Source organism: Chenopodium quinoa, unplaced genomic scaffold (assembly GCF_001683475.1).
Source record: "Chenopodium quinoa cultivar QQ74 unplaced genomic scaffold, ASM168347v1, whole genome shotgun sequence".
NCBI lineage: Eukaryota > Viridiplantae > Streptophyta > Magnoliopsida > Caryophyllales > Amaranthaceae > Chenopodium > Chenopodium quinoa.
In genome coordinates this window covers 1,100,804-1,119,684 of record NW_018745286.1, presented here as the reverse complement: position 1 = coordinate 1,119,684, position 18,881 = coordinate 1,100,804, and the positions used below count along the sequence as shown (strand labels likewise).

The 18,881-nt window shown below is 36.0% G+C and overlaps 1 protein-coding gene across 1 annotated transcript; it reads right to left on the bottom strand.

Moving 5' to 3' along the window:
* Positions 1–1,988: 1,988 nt before the first annotated feature.
* LOC110711915 (uncharacterized mitochondrial protein AtMg00810-like) lies at positions 1,989–2,963 on the bottom strand. The gene is made up of 2 exons (XM_021890352.1): positions 2,610–2,963; positions 1,989–2,360 (listed from the first exon to the last, which is right to left on the bottom strand). Exons 1-2 carry the CDS (start codon positions 2,961–2,963, stop codon positions 1,989–1,991), a joined length of 726 nt encoding a protein of 241 aa, XP_021746044.1.
* Positions 2,964–18,881: the final 15,918 nt, after the last annotated feature.

Genomic DNA, 18,881 nt, shown 5'->3' with positions numbered 1-18,881 from the left:
AGGGAACATGTAGCACTCATATGTGACCCAAAGCAACCTTTCCCGAACAAAATGAATGTCCATTTCCACATGCTTGGTTTGTTGATGTTGAACTAGGTTATGAGACATGTATACGACACTACTGTTATCACAATACACAACCGTCGCTTTCCGTAGGGGATAATGAAGTTCGAGCAAAAGATTTCGAATCCATGAAGTTTCGGCTACCACATTTGCAACCCCACGGTATTCGTCCTCAGCATTAGATCGTGACAATGTGGGTTGTCCTTTGGACGACCATGATACCAAATTGTCACCCAAAAATACACAATAGCCAGAAGTAGAACAACGGGTATCGGGGCAACCACCCCAATCAGCATCAGTATAAGAAATAAGACCAGAAGCAGGAGTAGAAGAGAAATTGATAAGTGGTTTATTTTACCACTTATTGTGGTGATTTTAACTCGATTTTGTAATCTTTTCCCCTCTTTCTAACCCCCTTTTGTATATAAATGATGCATCTTGGCTTTGCTACCTCTTTGTATGTGTTTTTCCATGATTTGTAGGTATAAGACAAGCTTTGACAAGCAAGCAAAGCTCGTGGAAGAACGCTAGAGGCATCAGTTGATGAAGGTGAAGGGAGAGGTCGCTCTTGGAGGAGCAGACAGGCACCTCTCCAAGAGCGGGCGCTCCTGCAAGATTTCAACATTTTGCCCATTTATGAGAAGTAGGAGGAGCGGGAGTGCACCACCTTTGGAGTGGGCGCTCCCCCCCTGTCGAGCTGATTCTACCTTTATTCTGAAGCAGGAGGAGTGGGCGCGCACCACCTTTGGAGTGGGCGCTCCTCCCTTGTCGAGCTTATTCTGCCACTATTTGAAGACATAGGAGCGGGCGCGCAATTTCACTGGAGCGGGCGCTCCGAGCTAAGGAGTGGGCGCTCCTATTCCTGGAGTGGGAGCTCCAATCTGGAAATCCGATTTTCTTTTGACGAATTTACCTATGTAATTCCGGGAGTATAAATACTACCCCTTTTTGTTCATTTGAAGGCAGTAGTTTTTAGAATAGTTTTAGCAATTTTCCTCTTAGTTAGCAACTTAGTTCATTACTTTAGTTGATGATTTAGTGTATAAATTCTCACATCTAATCATTGTGGAAGTGAATTCAAGGATTGTTCTCTAATTTTCAGCAATTGTACTCAACTTTGAAGCTTCAATTTAGTAACTTCTTTCACCTTTCTCTATCAATTTTCTGATTTTATTTTGATATTGCAAGACTCTTTGAATCTCTCTTGAACTTGTTAATTTGTTGTTGCATGTTAGTTTTATCTTTGATAAATCACTTTTTCCCAATTTTAGAATACTTAGAACCCTAACTTGGAACTTTTCATGTTACTCACAATGAGTTATGTCTCTTTGCTAGGGGTTGGGTGAAACTCAACCTAATGGTTAATTAAGTGAGTTTGGGAGAGTATTGATGATCGATTTATGATTAAATTGATTAATGGGGTTTCTTGTTAGTTCACTTTGATAGGAGTAAATACCCTTGATTTTGGGCTTGATGGCATGATATGCTTAGTTTGACATGAGAATGTGAATTAAGTTTATCATTACTTGTTGCAATTTGATTACTTATCTCCTATTGCTGAACTAATGAGGGATCTAAGTTTAGGAGTGTGTGTTGTTTTCTTAATTGCATGAGGTTGGTTTTACATGTAGTATTTGCTATCTCTTGTCTCTATTTGCTCCCAATATGCTAGGTTACCATGGTTAGTGGATCCCATTCCCTAGTGTTTTTAATTACTTGATTTAGAAACAATAGCTTGTTTGTCTAATTGACGAACCCCCAAAGCAACCAAAGTCTTCAAACTAGCTTGCATGTTAAGATCTTTAGCAATTATTTCCCATTCCTTGTGGACCGAACTCTTACTTATCATTGTGCTTGGTTTTGTGAGATTCTTGCTTATAAATGTTTTTGAGTGAGTGTGGAATGTGCGATCGTTCTAACGCCCATCATAAATGCATCCCATAATTAAGCGTATCTTTTATGTATCGAAGAATACGCTTAAGAGCATAAAAATGAGATTCTCGGGGGTCATGCATGAACAGGCACATCTGCTGAACTGCATAAGTGATGTCCGGTCTAGTGAAGGTAAGATACTGAAGTGCCCCATCAAGTTGACGATATAGATTCGCATTGTCAAACTTGTTGCCACTAGAAGCACTAAGTTTGGACTTCGTGTCCACAGGAGTAGAGGCCGGTTTACAATAAGACATATTAGCCCGGGCAAGAATTTCCTGTGCATACTTTCTTTGACAAAGAAACATTCCTTCCTTGGATCGAGAGACAAAAATACCAAGAAAGTAGGAGAGGGGGCCAAGATCCTTCATATCAAATTCGGCACTTAAGAGTGCAATGATTTTCCGGCGGAGAGTATTTGATGAGCATGTCAGAATTATATCATCAACATATAACAAAAGATAAATTGTATCGGCACCCCGTCAAAAAATGAAAAGGGAAGTGTCACTCTTTCTATTTACGAACCCAAGAGAACAAATGTGAGAAACAAACCGTTGGTACCAAGCACGTGGAGCCTGTTTTAAACCATAAATAGAACTGCAAAGGAGACAAACATGTTTGGGCTTATCCGGATCAACAAATCCAGGTGGTTGATGCATATACACGGTTTCTTGCAAGTTACCATGAAGAAATGCATTTTTCACATCAAGTTGATGAATACTCCACTTTCTTGACACAACTAAACTCAAAATAGTACGAATGGTAGTAGGTTTGACAACCAGACTAAATGTCTCGTCACAATCAACACCAACCTCTTGACCTTTACCATTAGCCACAAACAGAGCCTTATACCGCTCAAAAGAACAGTATGACTTCTTTTTGTTCCTGAATATCCACATACCACGGATGACATTGGCATCGGCGGGGTGTGGCACTAAATGTACCATGGCATTATATTCATCACACATTACCTTATACCAGTTCGGATCTTTAAGGGCGGAGAGATGAGAGCGAGGTAGAGGTGAGATTGTTGGAGTAGTGGTAGAGGTGAGAGCATAATCATCATATTTTCTTGTTCGGTTTGAAAATACCGTGCTGAACACAAGTAATCATAGAATGGGTATACTGATTAGTGGCGTGAGATTGAGAAACTTGGGTAGGAGAAGAATCTAGCCCAGTGAATGTAGTAGAGGGCCCAAGTAGATTTGAAGGAGGAGAGAAACCATTTGCATGGGTAGCCCCCGAATGGACCGTGGCTGATTAAACAAACCCATGGTCCATTTAAGGACTATTCTTCCCATGCAATGGAGGAGTTTGGGCAGGGTGATTGGATAAGGAAGGAGAGTGAGTGTTGGGTTCAAAAGATGATGGACTTGCGGGCTGCACATGTGTTTGAGTGTGATGAGCATGGAGAAGAAATGGATGATTTGGAGTATCATCATCAGAAGAAATAAAATCATAATCATCAAGTTTTGCAGTGTAAGATGAGGAATAAGGAAATATACTTTCATCATAAACTACATGCCGTGAGATTATGACCTTTTTAGACTTGATATCATAACACCTATAGCCTCGATGTGACGAAGGATACCCAAGGAAGATGCATGGGGTAGAACGAGGACTCATCTTATTAAGTGAGGTGGCCGATAAATTAGGATAGCATAGGCATCCAAAAGTACGAAGATGAGTATATGAAGGTGCTTTGTGACAGGATAAAGTCGTATCACCTAATCAAAAGTATTACCTAAGTTCTCTAACTAAAGTAGATAGGGAAGTAGGGTCGAATCCACAAGGAAACAATGTTCTTTTATTACTAATTAATTATTATAATCTAAATTATAGAGTAACCAATTTGTATGTGTGAATTATGCTAATAATTAAACTAAGCGAATTAAATAAGAGAATAATCAATAATAAAAGGTCTAGGGTATAGGTTCACCAATAAATAATACTCCAGGGTAAAAATATAACAATCAATCATCAATGCATAAATTAATCAGATTATAAAGGGCTTTCGCTACGTATTATAATCATAGAATTAATCTACCGGTATTAAATCGCATCTCTCGAATCTTGACCTAACCATTTATAGATTAACATGCCTATTGAAACTAAGCATAAACATCAATTCTCATCTCTCGAACCTCGAACCAATATTGCAAACCTCATACAATTAAACCTGGCCAAATCTAATTGCATAGCATTTAATCAATCAATAGGAAATTAATCAATCATTAACAACCAACAATAATAATTTACTCCTTCATATTATTTATGGATCCCCACAAACCCTAGAAATAATCTACTCACTCATAATCAAATCTAAGCTATACAAAATAATTAAACAAAACATAATTAACCAAAGCAATTAAATTACTGAAAATAAAAGGGAAAGGAATTGTTACCAAATTAAATGGAAAGGATGAATTACATAAATCAAAGAATGTAGAGTGAAGAAGAGTATCAAGAACAAAGCTTAAGCAAAAATCTGGAAATTAATCTAATGAAAAACGTAATCGTCAGTCTAAAAAACGTCCTACAATTTAAGCAACCCAAAGTATTTATACTAAGCTCCTAATACTAATTAAAGAAAAAGCATAAAACAAATTAAAATTCCTAACGTAAACACGCGCCCGGTCGGGGGCGCCTTTTTCCTCTCTGATGCTTTGCTCGCGCCCGGTCGGTCGCGCGTCCGGGCGAAGCTCGCCCTTTACTATCTCCCTCGCCCGGTCGGGCGCGCCTTTGGGCGAAGCCCTGCACGATCGGGCGAGCTCCCGGGCACTGGATTACTTCAATTGTTTTGGGCTAGTTTTCTTGGCCCAATAAGATTTCATCCTTGGGTCTTGAATTATGGTCCAATGTCCGAGCTCTTCTTTTCTTCACCGAGCCCTTAATCACCAGGTTGATTTTTCTAACGCGACCCTGGGCTCCAGAATATGATCATAGTAACGCGTTTCGCTCCAATGCTCGTGGTGGCTCAACTAAGTACGGGGAAAATGCTCCAAATCTGCAATTTCCTATAAAATTATACCACAACTACGAAAACACTAGAAAACGTATATTAGTAATAAAAGTAAATACTCCTAACTATGATCAAGGGACGGGGATAAAATACTACATAAAATGAACATATCAAACTCCCCCAAGCCAAAATTTTGCTTGTACCAAAACAAAGAGCTCATCAATGAACGAATAAAATATACTTCACCCCAAATATCAATCAAAACCAAGCATAACCGATTCAGGGAAAATCCAACAAATATGCATCAAAATTAACCAATCAAATTCATCTAACTACTCATCCTTCCTAACAATTGTCAAATAGAGCAAACCACAAGAGCATATAGAATTCAAGACTAGTGTTCACACACTCAACTCTCATTTATGTGGCGAGTAAAAGATGTACTTGATCGCTCTCCAACCACCCCTTTATATGTGAACAATGCCCTCCCAACTCACGCACTCGTGTGTTTAAAAGACATGCACTCAACCTACTAGTCGACTTGAAATATGTCAAATCATTCTTTGCATTGAAAAACAACTAATTTCACATTCACATAACTCTATGCACAAAGGTCGGAAGGTTTTCAAAGCTTGTAATGTAAGACTTAGGTAAAGGGTAGGAAATATTTGGGAAAATGGGAGAGTAAAGCCATGCTTAAGGGAGCCAAATCCTAATTAATAAAACCAAGGTAAAAAATAAATAATGACCAACACATTTCCAACACAACTCAACCCTACCAAAAATTCACCAAACATCCAATCCATTCATAACCAAATTTCCCAACACTTACAGTTTCACTCATAAAATATAACATTATAGAACTTGAGAGAACAAACAAACTTTGAACTTGAATTTTTTTTCGTTCTCATTTTTCTCTCGAAACTTATTTTTCTCTTTCTTTTCTTTTGAGCAACCTTCATTAGAACACTTGAACATTGAAACAATTTTTTTTCTTTTGCTCTTCTTTTTTTTTTCTTTTATCTCACATTGGAATTTTTTCACTTTTGAACACTTTTTTTTTTTTTTAATTTTTCCAATCCACAAAAATAAGAACAAACAAACTTCTCAAAACCCACCCAAATTGTGCAAATGAATACGCACACTACAAACTCCCTCACCTCACTCACTAATAGCTCCCACAAGCCAAGCTTGGGACTAGTAACCAATGGAGCAAAATAGGCTTGTAATGTGGCTAAATAAACAATAAAAGGGCACAAGCAACAACATGGGTAGTAAGAAGGGAACAAATGCATCTAAAATCATCTGAAGGCCACCTAAAAGAACAAATGCCTTCGTCCTCCTCATTGTGTATAATAATGAGTCATACAAACATTACTCAAAGTTATAAACCAATACTCAACTTCATTGACATACCAGGAACTAACACACATGTCTAACCAAATCAACTAGTCATCAAGCACTATATTCACAAGCAGTTGGGCAAAATTGACTCATGTTAAGACATCAAAGCAATCAAACACCAAATCATGGCTAACCTATCCACAATACTCATCATCATATACCAAGAATCAAAACAATTTTCATGTATGGGGCACAGGGAAGCATGATTTATAATTCATTGGAACGTATTTTTGGATTTTTTAAATTTTTTTCAAAGCAGTAAATCTACCCTAGAAAGCAATAAAACTAAACTATACACATCAAAAACAAAAATAGAGAGAAAATAAAGATACCTCAATCCAAAAATCTCCCCCAAGCCAAAATCAGACAATGTCCTCATTGACTCGGGAATTACCCCAGCGCAGCTAATCATCACATCCTCATCCATCCGGCCAGACCCACCGCCACTGCCACCTACACCACCAAAAGAACTACCACCAAAATAGTTAGGGTTAACATCCCCCCCTAACCCCCCAAAGAGAAAGTCTCGGCCATAGTCGGCAAATGTGGAGTAATCAGTGTAAATACCATGGGAGGCGGGATCTGCACATCCCTGGGGTGGTGGCTGGTACCAATCAGGGTAAACGACATCGTCGGGAATAGCACCCCGATGAGCATAATCATCATACATGGGAAAAAGGGCTCTACCCTGGTTCTTCTCAACATACCCTAACCTCTGGTCAATGGAGCCAACCATCCTCCTAAGGTCACCCGGGACCGCTCTACCCTGCCTATGGCCTGACCTATACTCAGTAAATCCCAAATGGTCTCGGAGTCAAGTCTGGGTCGTGGTTGAGGTAACTGAGGAGGAGGTGGTGGTGCCTCATAGTGAGGCTGTGGGGGTGATGGTGCACGTGGTGGGGGCTAATTTTGACAGGATAAAGTCATATCACCTAATCAAAAGTATTACCTAAGTTCTCTAACTAAAGTAGATAAGGAAGTAGGGTCGAATCCACATGGAAACAATGTTCTTTTATTACTAATTAATTATTATAATCTAAATTATAGAGTAACCAATTTGTATGTGTGAATTATGCTAATAATTAAACTAAGCGAATTAAATAAGAGAATAATCAATAATAAAAGGTCTAGGGTATAGGTTCACCAATAAATAATACTCCAGGGTAAAAATATAACAATCAATCATCAATGCATAAATTAATCAGATTATAAAGGGCTTTCGCTACGTATTATAATCATAGAATTAATCTACCGGTATTAAATCGCATCTCTCGAATCTTGACCTAACCATTTATAGATTAACATGCCTATTGAAACTAAGCATAAACATCAATTCTCATCTCTCGAACCTCGAACCAATATTGCAAACCTCGTACAATTAAACCTGGCCAAATCTAATTGCATAGCATTTAATCAATCAATAGGAAATTAATCAATCATTAACAACCAACAATAATAATTTACTCCTTCATATTATTTATGGATCCCTACAAACCCTAGAAATAATCTACTCACTCATAATCAAATCTAAGCTAAACAAAATAATTAAACAAAACATAAATAACCAAAGCAATTAAATTACTGAAAATAAAAAGGAAAGAAATCGTTACCAAATTAAATGGAAAGGATGAACTGCATAAATCAAAGAATGTAGAGTGAAGAAGAGTATCAAGAACAAAGCTTAAGCAAAAATCTAGAAATTAATCTAATGAAAAACGTAATCGTCGGTCTAAAAAACGTCCTACAGTTTAAGCAACCCAAAGTATTTATACTAAGCTCCTAATACTAATTAAATAAAAAGCATAAAACAAATTAAAATTCCTATCGTAAACACGCGCCCGGTCGGGGGCGCCTTTTTCCTCTCTAATACTTTGCTCGCGCCTGGTCGGGCGCGCTTCCGGGCGAAGCTCGCACTTTACTATCTCCCTCACCCGGTCGGGCGTGCCTTTGGGCGAAGCCCTGCTCGATCGGGCGAGCTCCCGGGCAATGGATTACTTCAACTCTTTTGGGCTAGTTTTCTTAGCCCAATAAGATTTTATCCTTGGGTCTTGAATCACAGTCCAATGCCCGATCTCTTCTTTTCTTCACCGAGCCCTTAATCACCGGGTTGATTTCTCTAACGTGGCCCTGGGCTCCAAAATATGATCATAGTAACGCGTTTCGCTCCAATGCTCGCGGTGGCTCAACTAAGTACGGGGAAAATGCTCCAAGTCTGCAATTTCCTGTAAAATAATACCACAACTACGAAAACACTAGAAAAACGTATATTAGTAATAAAAGTAGCTCTAAAGAGCCAAAAATACTCCTAACTATGACCAAGGGATGGGGAGAAAATATTACATAAAATGAACATATCACTTTGTTGAATAGAATGTGAACAGGAGTTAGAAATTGCAAGAGACGAGTGGGTCAAATATTTAACATATATGCAGCTACATGTAAAGATTCAACCCAAAAAGTAGGTGGGAGTGAGGCATGGAACATGAGAGAACAGCAAATATTATTAATAATTGTCCGAATCAAATGTTTGGCTTTGCTGTTTTGAGGAGATGTATTGGGACAAGAGTGTCTCCAAATCATGCCATTATTTTGTGAGAAAATAGTGAAGCTATCATTATCGTATTCCCGGCCATTATCACATTGTAAGGCTTTAATTGACATCCCAAATTGAGTTTTAACATACACATAAGAGCTCATGAAAGAAAAAAACACACTAGATTTTGATTTTAAGAGGAAACACCCATAGTTAATGTGAATAGTTATCAAGAAAGAGTAAATAATATCGATATCCAGTTTGACTAGAAATGGGATATGTAAACAAATTTGTGTGAATAATATCAAAAGTAGCATAAGTCTTAGTTTGTGAATCGAAAAAAGGAAGACGACAACGTTTGCCTAATTGATAACCAAAACACACACATGGTAAACCGCCTTTATTACAAGAAATAATATGATTAGACCTAAGATAACTAAGAACTTGAACTCCAGGATGTCCAAATCCGTTGTGCCTGACTTCCGTAGATAATGTAGCAAAGGTAGAAGAGGAAGTAGATGAAGTAGTGGATGAGGTAGACATTGGATAAAGATTTCCCACACTATTGCACATCATCAACAGATTCCCCGTCTGTAGGTCCTTCACAGAAAAACCAAAGGGGTCAAATTCAACAGACACAGATTTATCGGAAGTGAATTGACAAACAGAGACAAGATTTTTTATTATGTTAGGAGCATAAAGAATGTTTTTTAGAGTGAGAGGAGGGAAAGGTTTAAAGAGTGTAGTTGTTCCCGATCCTTTAATTGGTATTTTTATGCCATCACCAACCATAATATATGAATTTAAATTGTGCCAATCAACAACAGAGTTAGTGATACCTGAATTGTTCATGAGGTGAGACGATGCATCGGTGTCCATTTACCAATTGGAGTCCGGGGGCTGCATAGACAAGGCTTGGAAAAATGAAGGTAGGTCAATAGGTTGATAATTTGACCCACAGGCAAGGAGAGCCTGATTGGATGGTGGACGTTGGGCTAGAACAGGGCCCAAAATGCCTTGTTGAGATGGGTTAGGCTACTGTCCTCTCCACTGATACCCTTGAGAAGGAAATGGGCATGGTGGATAAGACCAATTAGGACCCCACATAGGCATCCAAGGGGGAAATATGCCTTGATGAGGATGTTGCTGCTGAGTAGTACCACGACCAGCACCCCCACCACGACCGGAGCCACCTTTCGAATTTTTCTTTCCTTTATTTCCCCATCCAGCACCACAACCACTGCGGCCTGCACCGCTGGATGACTGTTGCTGTTGTGATTGAAGAGAAGAGGAGTTGGAGTCGCCTGATGTCGAGAGAAGAACGGTGGCAGGGGAATCGGAAATGTCCCTGTTCTTCTCGCGCGATGTTTGATCCAATTCAAGCATTGAACATGCTTTATCAAAAGAAGGGAGAGGAACCGATTGCTTGATTATAGTAGCCACCATATTATAGTCAAGGGAAAGCTTGCCAACCAATTAGATAACGAGACGCTCGTCGGAAATTGGATGATCCATGGCCACCAATTGATCTGAAATTGACTTGAGGGCCTGACTATAGGCAGAGAGAGAAGAGTAATCCGCTAATTTTGTCAAACCGAATTGGTTTCAAGAAGAACAATACGAGTGCCAGAGTAATATGCTCTGATACCATGTAAGATGGGAGAATTCTCCTTGGAGGCATATTATTGATATGTGCCAATATATATACCCTTTGGGTATTAGGGTTTACAATCACACAATGCTAATTATGGACACTAAAATATTTACATATTTATATTGTCTAACAAGTAGTAACAAGGTTATCTACGTGTCAAATTTATATGAAGTATATTAAATTGTGAATGTGTCAAAAAAAACTCAAGTTAACTTCACAACAAATCAATTTAGATTAAGGGTAATGATATATGTAGCCCTTTGGGTTATATAAGCATTAAATGTACTTTTTAAAATGGAATTAAGTTGGGAATTCATGACAAAATCATGCGCATAACAGTGTAATTAGGCCCTGTTCACTTCACCTTAAACAAAAAATATTAAGTAAAAATAATTTCAGTTCTGTAAAAATAATTTCAATTCAATAAAAATAAGTTTAGTTAAGCAAAAATAATTTCAGTTCAGCAAAAATAATTTCAATTTAGTAAAAATCAGTAACTTTAAAAAAGAAATATAATAGAGAATCAATAAAAATAATTTCAGTTCAGCAAAAATAATTTCAGGAACCATGACTGGATATTCGGAGATGATGGTACGAATCCAACCTAAAAGACCGGCCCTAAATTGGCCTCTACTTAATTCTTATGATATTCATGTGCGCTTTTAGATCAACATACATACATCAAGTTAACCCTAAACCTGTTTAATCTATGTTGGTTAATTATTAATGCACAATCAAATCTATTATTGGTGATAACTTGAATTAAAATCATATTAGCCTAAATCAAATTATAATTAGCTGGATTTCAAATACAAATTCCCTTTAAACCTTCAGAAAGGGCGTGATCAACCAATAGAAATAAACCATGAATAATCAAGCAACATATGACTGACACAACAATTAGCATCATAATCAAAATCATCAAAACATCATTTGTAGGTAGGATCCTAGGCATGATACTAACCGGATTAATAACAAATCCTAGCATGTCACTAATAATCAAGATCAAAGCTTTAACCTAAACATGATACTATCAATCAAAATCAACATCCTAAACATGATACTAGAAATCATAAAAACATCCTAACATGATACTAGGAATCATAAAAACATCCTAACATGATACTAGGAATTAAAATAATATTCTAAACATTATTTCTACTCCAAAATCAAGGATTAAGTAATTGAATTACTTACGTTGATGTTCCTCCCTTCTTGCTATTAAAACAATACACGCGTTAGTAAACTTCAAGAAAGATTAAATAAATAAATCAACTAATAATTGAAATATAGATTTGGGACCAAACCCTCAGAACTATCAACCTTTCATGTCGAGGTCGAAGGCAACGTCAAGGAGTTCAAGAAGTATTCGAATATCACAAAGAGGTATGGTGTTTGATTGGGGAAAGTATCATGGATGTGTTTAGGCTAGGCTAAGAACATGAGAAGAGAGAGAGAGAAAGAATATTAGAAAGGGTATTGATGATGATTGTTGGTGATTCAAAACGGGGTGAAACGACCTTTATTTATAGGGGAAAAAAGAGAATCGAAGCGATCTGAAAAGATCAGAATCCGAAACGGAATAAAACAGTCCATCGCAGCGCGATAGGAGTATCGCGGCGCGACTGGCGCGATGGGACTATTGGGGCACGATGGTTTTGTCGTTCTGCGATGGATTCCTAAGGATTCGAATCCGTACGGAGTCCAACTTCCAATTGAATTGGGTTAATCAAATATTCGTACGTTTTCTATTTTGGTCGGGACTAGGATTATCAAAAAAAGAGATGTTTTATTCGATATCAAACTCTTTAATCCTTATCTTTCGGGAACAGGATAAATTAGAACCTTCTAGAGGATTCTAGAAGCTCGTAATAAATCCTAATTGGTTTAGGATTAGAAATAAGGTATTGGACCCTCCTCATGATCATTAGGTCGTAGTTAAGGTGAACCTAGGTCCGGTTTAGGCTTGGTTTAGTATTTTGGCCATAACTTATTTGTTTTAAGTCAGATTTAGGCTTATTATATATCGTTGGAAAACTCTTTTCAGCCCCATCCAACCAAGAAATAATTGGACTAGGATTATGGACGAAAATAATCAGGTTTGGACGCTTTTATGAGTTGGACACGAAATGAATGATTTTAGAGACACGAAATGAATGATTTTGAATTTAAAGACATGAAATAAATGACTTTGGATTAAAACATTTTAGGAAAATTTAGAAATATGGTTAAGGCTTAAGGGAACTTCACGAGACTCTTCAACTCTTCACCGAACTCGATAATCAACGACGTGAAAGGTACTCATCATTGGGGTTTGATTTTTGGGGAGACACAATCAGGTGTCTACACTACTGTATCATCCGGACCGCATACTAGTTTTACTCATAATTTTTTGTGATAAAAATAACCAAGACATGTTTTACGGGTTGGCAGTGGTACAAATCATTGAATATTACTCTATATTTTTTGGTTTAAGAGAAGTATATTACTCTATATGATTATATGAGTGCATTAAGAACCAGAAGTTGGTGATTAATGATTTTTTATTACATTTTTAAATCTATAATTTTTTTAGAAAACTCTTAATTAAATTTATAATTGAGTGGAAATATTATTTGCGCAAAATGTGTTTTTATTAAAGTTAAAGAGATCTAATACATAAATTTGTGGGCTTATCCAGTCGTTGTCTCACTTATTAAAAGGCCAACGGAGTACTATTTAAATTTTGGCCACTTTGTGAAGCTAATGGGTGTCTAAGATTGGCCTCTTGAGGATTGAGGAACAACGAAATACCTCTCTTATTACTTCTATTTTTTTATGAGTAGGGCGACTAAAGTGCGTGTTATATGATCTAGCCCTATTCAGAAAGCTATTTTAGCTTTACCTTATGTCATAATTGTATGATCATATTAATTGAGCAAGAGCCAAGAGGTATTAACATGTAATAAACCTATATAATTGCAAGCAAGAATGCAAAGATGTATATGATCCAAACAAGATGTATAAAATGTTGTTAAAGCAAATTGAAACCAATGTTAATAAGAAAAATTCTACATCTATATTGTTCTAAAATTTCTGTATGATCTATCATCGTAAACAATTCTAACTTAAGATTAGATTTAAATGAATTTGTTTCAATTTGAGTAAAAATAGGTGAGTCTACAATTAATCTCATCTTAATTGTATGGGTCACAACAATGGCAATTTGGTTAAAAAAACGAGTCGGATATAAACAAGTTACAAGTCACCATAGGTCAAAACAATATATAACATGTTCCGTTACTTGTGTTTAGGGTCGTCCTAACTATTGTGGAGACCCTGTACAACTGAGATTAAAATAGACCCTTTTTTAATACTACCTCTATTTTATATTATTTGCAACTTTGCGGTATTATTTGTGAGATATAAAATATTTCAAAGTTACAAGTAATATGAAATGGAGGTAGTATGCAAAGAATGGTCTTCTTAAATGAATTAAAAGTAAAATAAGCATTTATAATACTCCGTATATATCACCAAAATAAATACAAACCCACAGATAGTCTTTTAATGTAAAATGAGTACTACTCCATCCGTCACATTTAAATACTAAATGTGATTCCAAGTGACTCGAACCCAGGAGCGGGTATGCTAGAGATATTATCTTACACCACTTAGGTCTTGTTTAGTTCAACTTATTTTTACTTATTTTAGAAAAAAAAAGTTCAAATCAGATTAGAAAAAAAAAAATTTAGATCAGATAATCGTTTTATGTGCGGTTTTTTAACGCTAAATATCTTTAATTACGTAATGAAAAAAATAATAAAATTACATGTTAATAAAATACACATTCATGCTCTAATTAAAGTCATAGCACAATCTATTCCAACCTATAATATATGATGAGCGTGTTCCGTATTCCGGATGGTTTTATTGATGATATTCATGCTCTAATTTCTCGCTTTTGGTGGGGTTCAACAAATACTACGCGGAAGATGCATTAGCATAAATGGGATTCTATGTGTATGCCAAAGTCGATGGGGAGGGGTTAGGGTTCCGCGACCTCAAATCTTTTAATTAGGATCTATTGGCAAAGCAGGCTTGGAGGTTGCATAGAAATTTTTGTATTTAGAGTAGTTTGGGATGTCCCTTGGTAAATAGAAATCAGAAAATTTTGCTTTGATAGCAAGATATGGGGGTTCATATGGAAGACAGTGAATAATCATAGCAGAAACACGATCAGGAAGATCATAGTGCTTGTCTTCTAAGACATCGCTCATGTAGGAGCAATATAATTGTATTTTCTTGACATAGTCAAATGGATGTTCATTGTTTTACTTAATTAGAGTACCAATTTGGGATGTTTGCTAGGAAGAATCGGCATATTGTAAAGGAAAAGGCTTAGAAAATAATTCCCTTCCCAAAGAAAATAAAAACAATACAGTTCTTGCATGAATTAAGTTCAATGTTCAATCAAAAAATTTCACTTATTCTTAATCACATAATCACATGCTTTCAATTAATCAATTCACATGATTGAACATCACAACCTAAATATTAATGCATACAAGAACATAATCATTTCTAACTTATATGCCCAAATTCTTTCATACCCAAGCTCGCCAACATGCTTTTAAAAGCTTTTAACACATAATAATTACCTCAATCCTTGCTTTCCAGCAAATTGAACAAACTAAATATATTTTTGACTCTTCTTTAAAATAAATTTTTCAAAAATAAGCTCTGAAAAAGGCCCTTTTCGGCCAAATTAAAAAAAAAAAAATTCGGATCCAAAAATTAAAAATAAGTGAAAATAACTCTCTTTTAAAATAACTTAATTAAATAAGCACTTGGCCAAGTTTAAAACAAAACACTTTAAAACACGTTTTTGGCTTTAGTGGTAATAAAAATCTCAACCTAAGCTCCCAGATACCACTTTGTAACACCCTAGAAATTCCTTCCCTTTAAAATACCTGTTTTGCCCTATTTTTAAAATACGAAATAGGAAAATCTAAGGCATTACTGCCGTGAAAACAGTTAAGGCAAATATCAAAGACACACAGCGGAAGACTGACAAGCTAAAGTCGTATCACCTAATCAAAAGTAATTCCTAAAACCACTAACTCAAATAGATAGGGAAGTAGGGTCGAATCCACAGGGAACAAGTCTTTCTATTCCTAAATAATTAATATAATCTAGATTATCAAGTAGCCAAATTATTTTCATAGGAATTTAACTAAGGAGAAAAATTAAACCTAAAACAAATTGAATAAGGGAGGAAATTAATAAATCAAAGCTAGGGTATTGGTTCACCAATAAATAATATTCTCGGGTAAAACACAACAATTAATTATCAATGCATTAATTAATCAGATCATAAAGGGCTTTCGCTATGTATTACAACCATAGAATTAATCTACCGATATTAAATCGCATCTCTCGAATCTTGACTTAACCATTTATAAATTAACCTGCCTATTGAAACTAAGCCTAAACATCAATTCTCATATCTCGAATCTCAAATCAATATTGCATAACTCCTACAATTAAACCAGGCCTAATCTAATTGCAAAGCATTAAATCAATCAATAGGAAACCAGCCAAAGCATTAACAATCAACAATAGTAAATTACCCCTTCATATTATTTATGGATCCCCACAACCCTAGAAATAAAACTACTCACACATATTTAAATCTAAACTAAGCAAAGCTAATAAACAGGACATAAATAATCAAAGCAATTAATTACTGAAAATAAAAGGGGAAGAAATCGTTACAAAAAATAAATGAAAATAATGAATTGCATAAACTAAAAATGTAGAGAGAGAAAAAAAAACAAGAGTATTAACCAAAAGTTTAAAACTAAAATCTGGAAATTAACTAATGAAAGACGTCCTCAATCCCGCTTAACAAAAGCGTATTTATACTTAAGCTCAAAAATCCTAATTAAAAACAAATTAAAATCGTCGAAACTCCTCTAAGAAACACGCGCCCGGTCGACCGGGCGCGCCTTTTTGCTGGAGACTTCTCCGCTCGCGCCCGGTCGAGCGCGCCTCAGGGCGAGGGCCTACCCGATCGGGCGAGCTCTTTGGGCAACCATGGATCTTCGATTGGGCTATAAACTTGGCCCAATCCAGATTTCCTCTTTGGGGCCTTGAAACACGGTCCATTGCCTCGAACTCTTCTTCTCCGCCGAACCCTTAATCATCGGTTTGATAACTCTAACCGGTCTTGGGCTACAGAAAATGCTCATATATCTCTAATGCTCGTAGTGGCTCCCATAAGTTCGCAAAAATGCTCCTAATATGTAATTTTCTATAAAACAATACCAAATCTACAAAAACACTAGAAAACGCCTATTTGCATTAAAAGTGGCTCTAAAGAGCTAAAATAAGCGCAAATATGACCGTGGGACGGGGAATAAAAATATATATAAAATAGACTCATCAAAGACTTTCCTTAAAACCATTCAAAACAAGTCAACTTAAAAGTCAAACCAAAGTTAAACAAAATCAACTTACAACTTGGAACATTGTAGGCCCTTAAAACCAAACAACACTAAAAACCTTTACGTTAGTCTCATGAGCACAATAAAATAAATAATATTCAAAACAATTAAAACACATCATATTCCTATGGAAACTAAGCATGATTAGCTCTTCACTCATGCCCATCATGAAAATGCTTCATCACCTGAAAAGCTTCTCTCTACTTGTCCCCACTACTCCCCATTAGAAATGGGTCGTCGTAGGGCCAAGGTAAAGACAAGGCCAAACAAACATACAACACACAATCAACAATGCTGAGTACATAAGCGTAATAAAAACACACTAACATGTTTTCATCCTACCATCACACAACTTACCTTGTTGCACTTGTAAACAAGCGTACAAGATAATCAACACTTAACTAGACAAATACCAATGTCCATTTAATTTGATTACGCATCGAACGGGTTTCCAACCAAATCCCTGCCCCAAATAAACAAAGGTAAACTACACCGAGAGCTAACCGGGTAGGCAAATGTCACATGAAGTGATTGGACGTCCTGCGCATAAAATAAATAAAAAGGAAAATACAGCGTCCTGTACTCCCAGTAGAAGTTATGGTCAAATATAAAATCGCATAACTCCCCCCATATGTTCATACTCAAGGTATATACATTCCAAGAGTTTTGGTGCGTTATCACTTTTACTTTACGTTATTTACATATTATTAGACTTGGTGATGACTCTCAACCCATAACACAATCAAACATTATAATTCATTCAAGCAATCAAACATACCAATTTAATTCTTGAGTAATTAGTGACCACATAAATAAAATGTTGAATCCTTTTTAGTCTACCTCGGTGTCAAAGACACCTTAAACGCATAGTGCGCCGCAAATCCTATCCCTCGGTGTTAGAAACACTTTAAGTGCACTTAGGCACTAAAAATATAATTTAATCCTCGTGTACCTAGACACTTAAATAGCTCCTTTCTCATGCTTACAACATCAATAAAAATTATATGAACCATAATAAAATTCCTTTTCATATTCCAAACCAAATTAAACATTTAGTTTAATTAAACATACCTTCCATCATGATAATAATAAAAGTGTGGCTCATATCCAACATGCCAACCTATTTAATTTTAATCACCAATTCATAATAAATAATTCATACACCACAAATCATTCACCAACATCAATCCAATCAACAATTCCAATCAATACCTATCATGATACTTCCTTGGAATTAATTAATCAAAACTTAGCATGCTTCTACATACTCAAATAATTACTAAGTAGGCGAATGTACCTTGAATACGATCTCAAAATCGCCACGACTAAATAAAATCACTCACTTGGAAATCTCCTACAAACCAAAATTACAAAGAGACATTAATACCCATTCCACACAAATTTCCAGCAATATATACACTCCTTAAATCACTCATAAACCCTCTAAAATAAGCTGAAATTTAATTTAAAACCCTTACTTTTATTCCCAATTTATGGGTAATTAAAAATCCTTTCAAGAAACATAATTATAGCTTATATATAAAAATTCCAGCTTTATTAAATCATCTAAAATTGTTGTAATTATGTTTCAAAACACTTATTTCAATAATTTAAATCACCCATAAACAAATTCCATCAATATTCATAAACTTAGAAACCTAGGGTTTATAATTTGGGGCTTTTTTAATTCAAAACCAAATCTGAAAATTTATATACATCATACTTAAAATCAAACGTCATAAAAAATCATCACAAACCCAAAAACAACAATTAATTAAAGGCTAGTTTAGGATTAAAAACAAAAGAGAATTTTTTTTTTGTTAGACCACTGGCGCACGACCACAA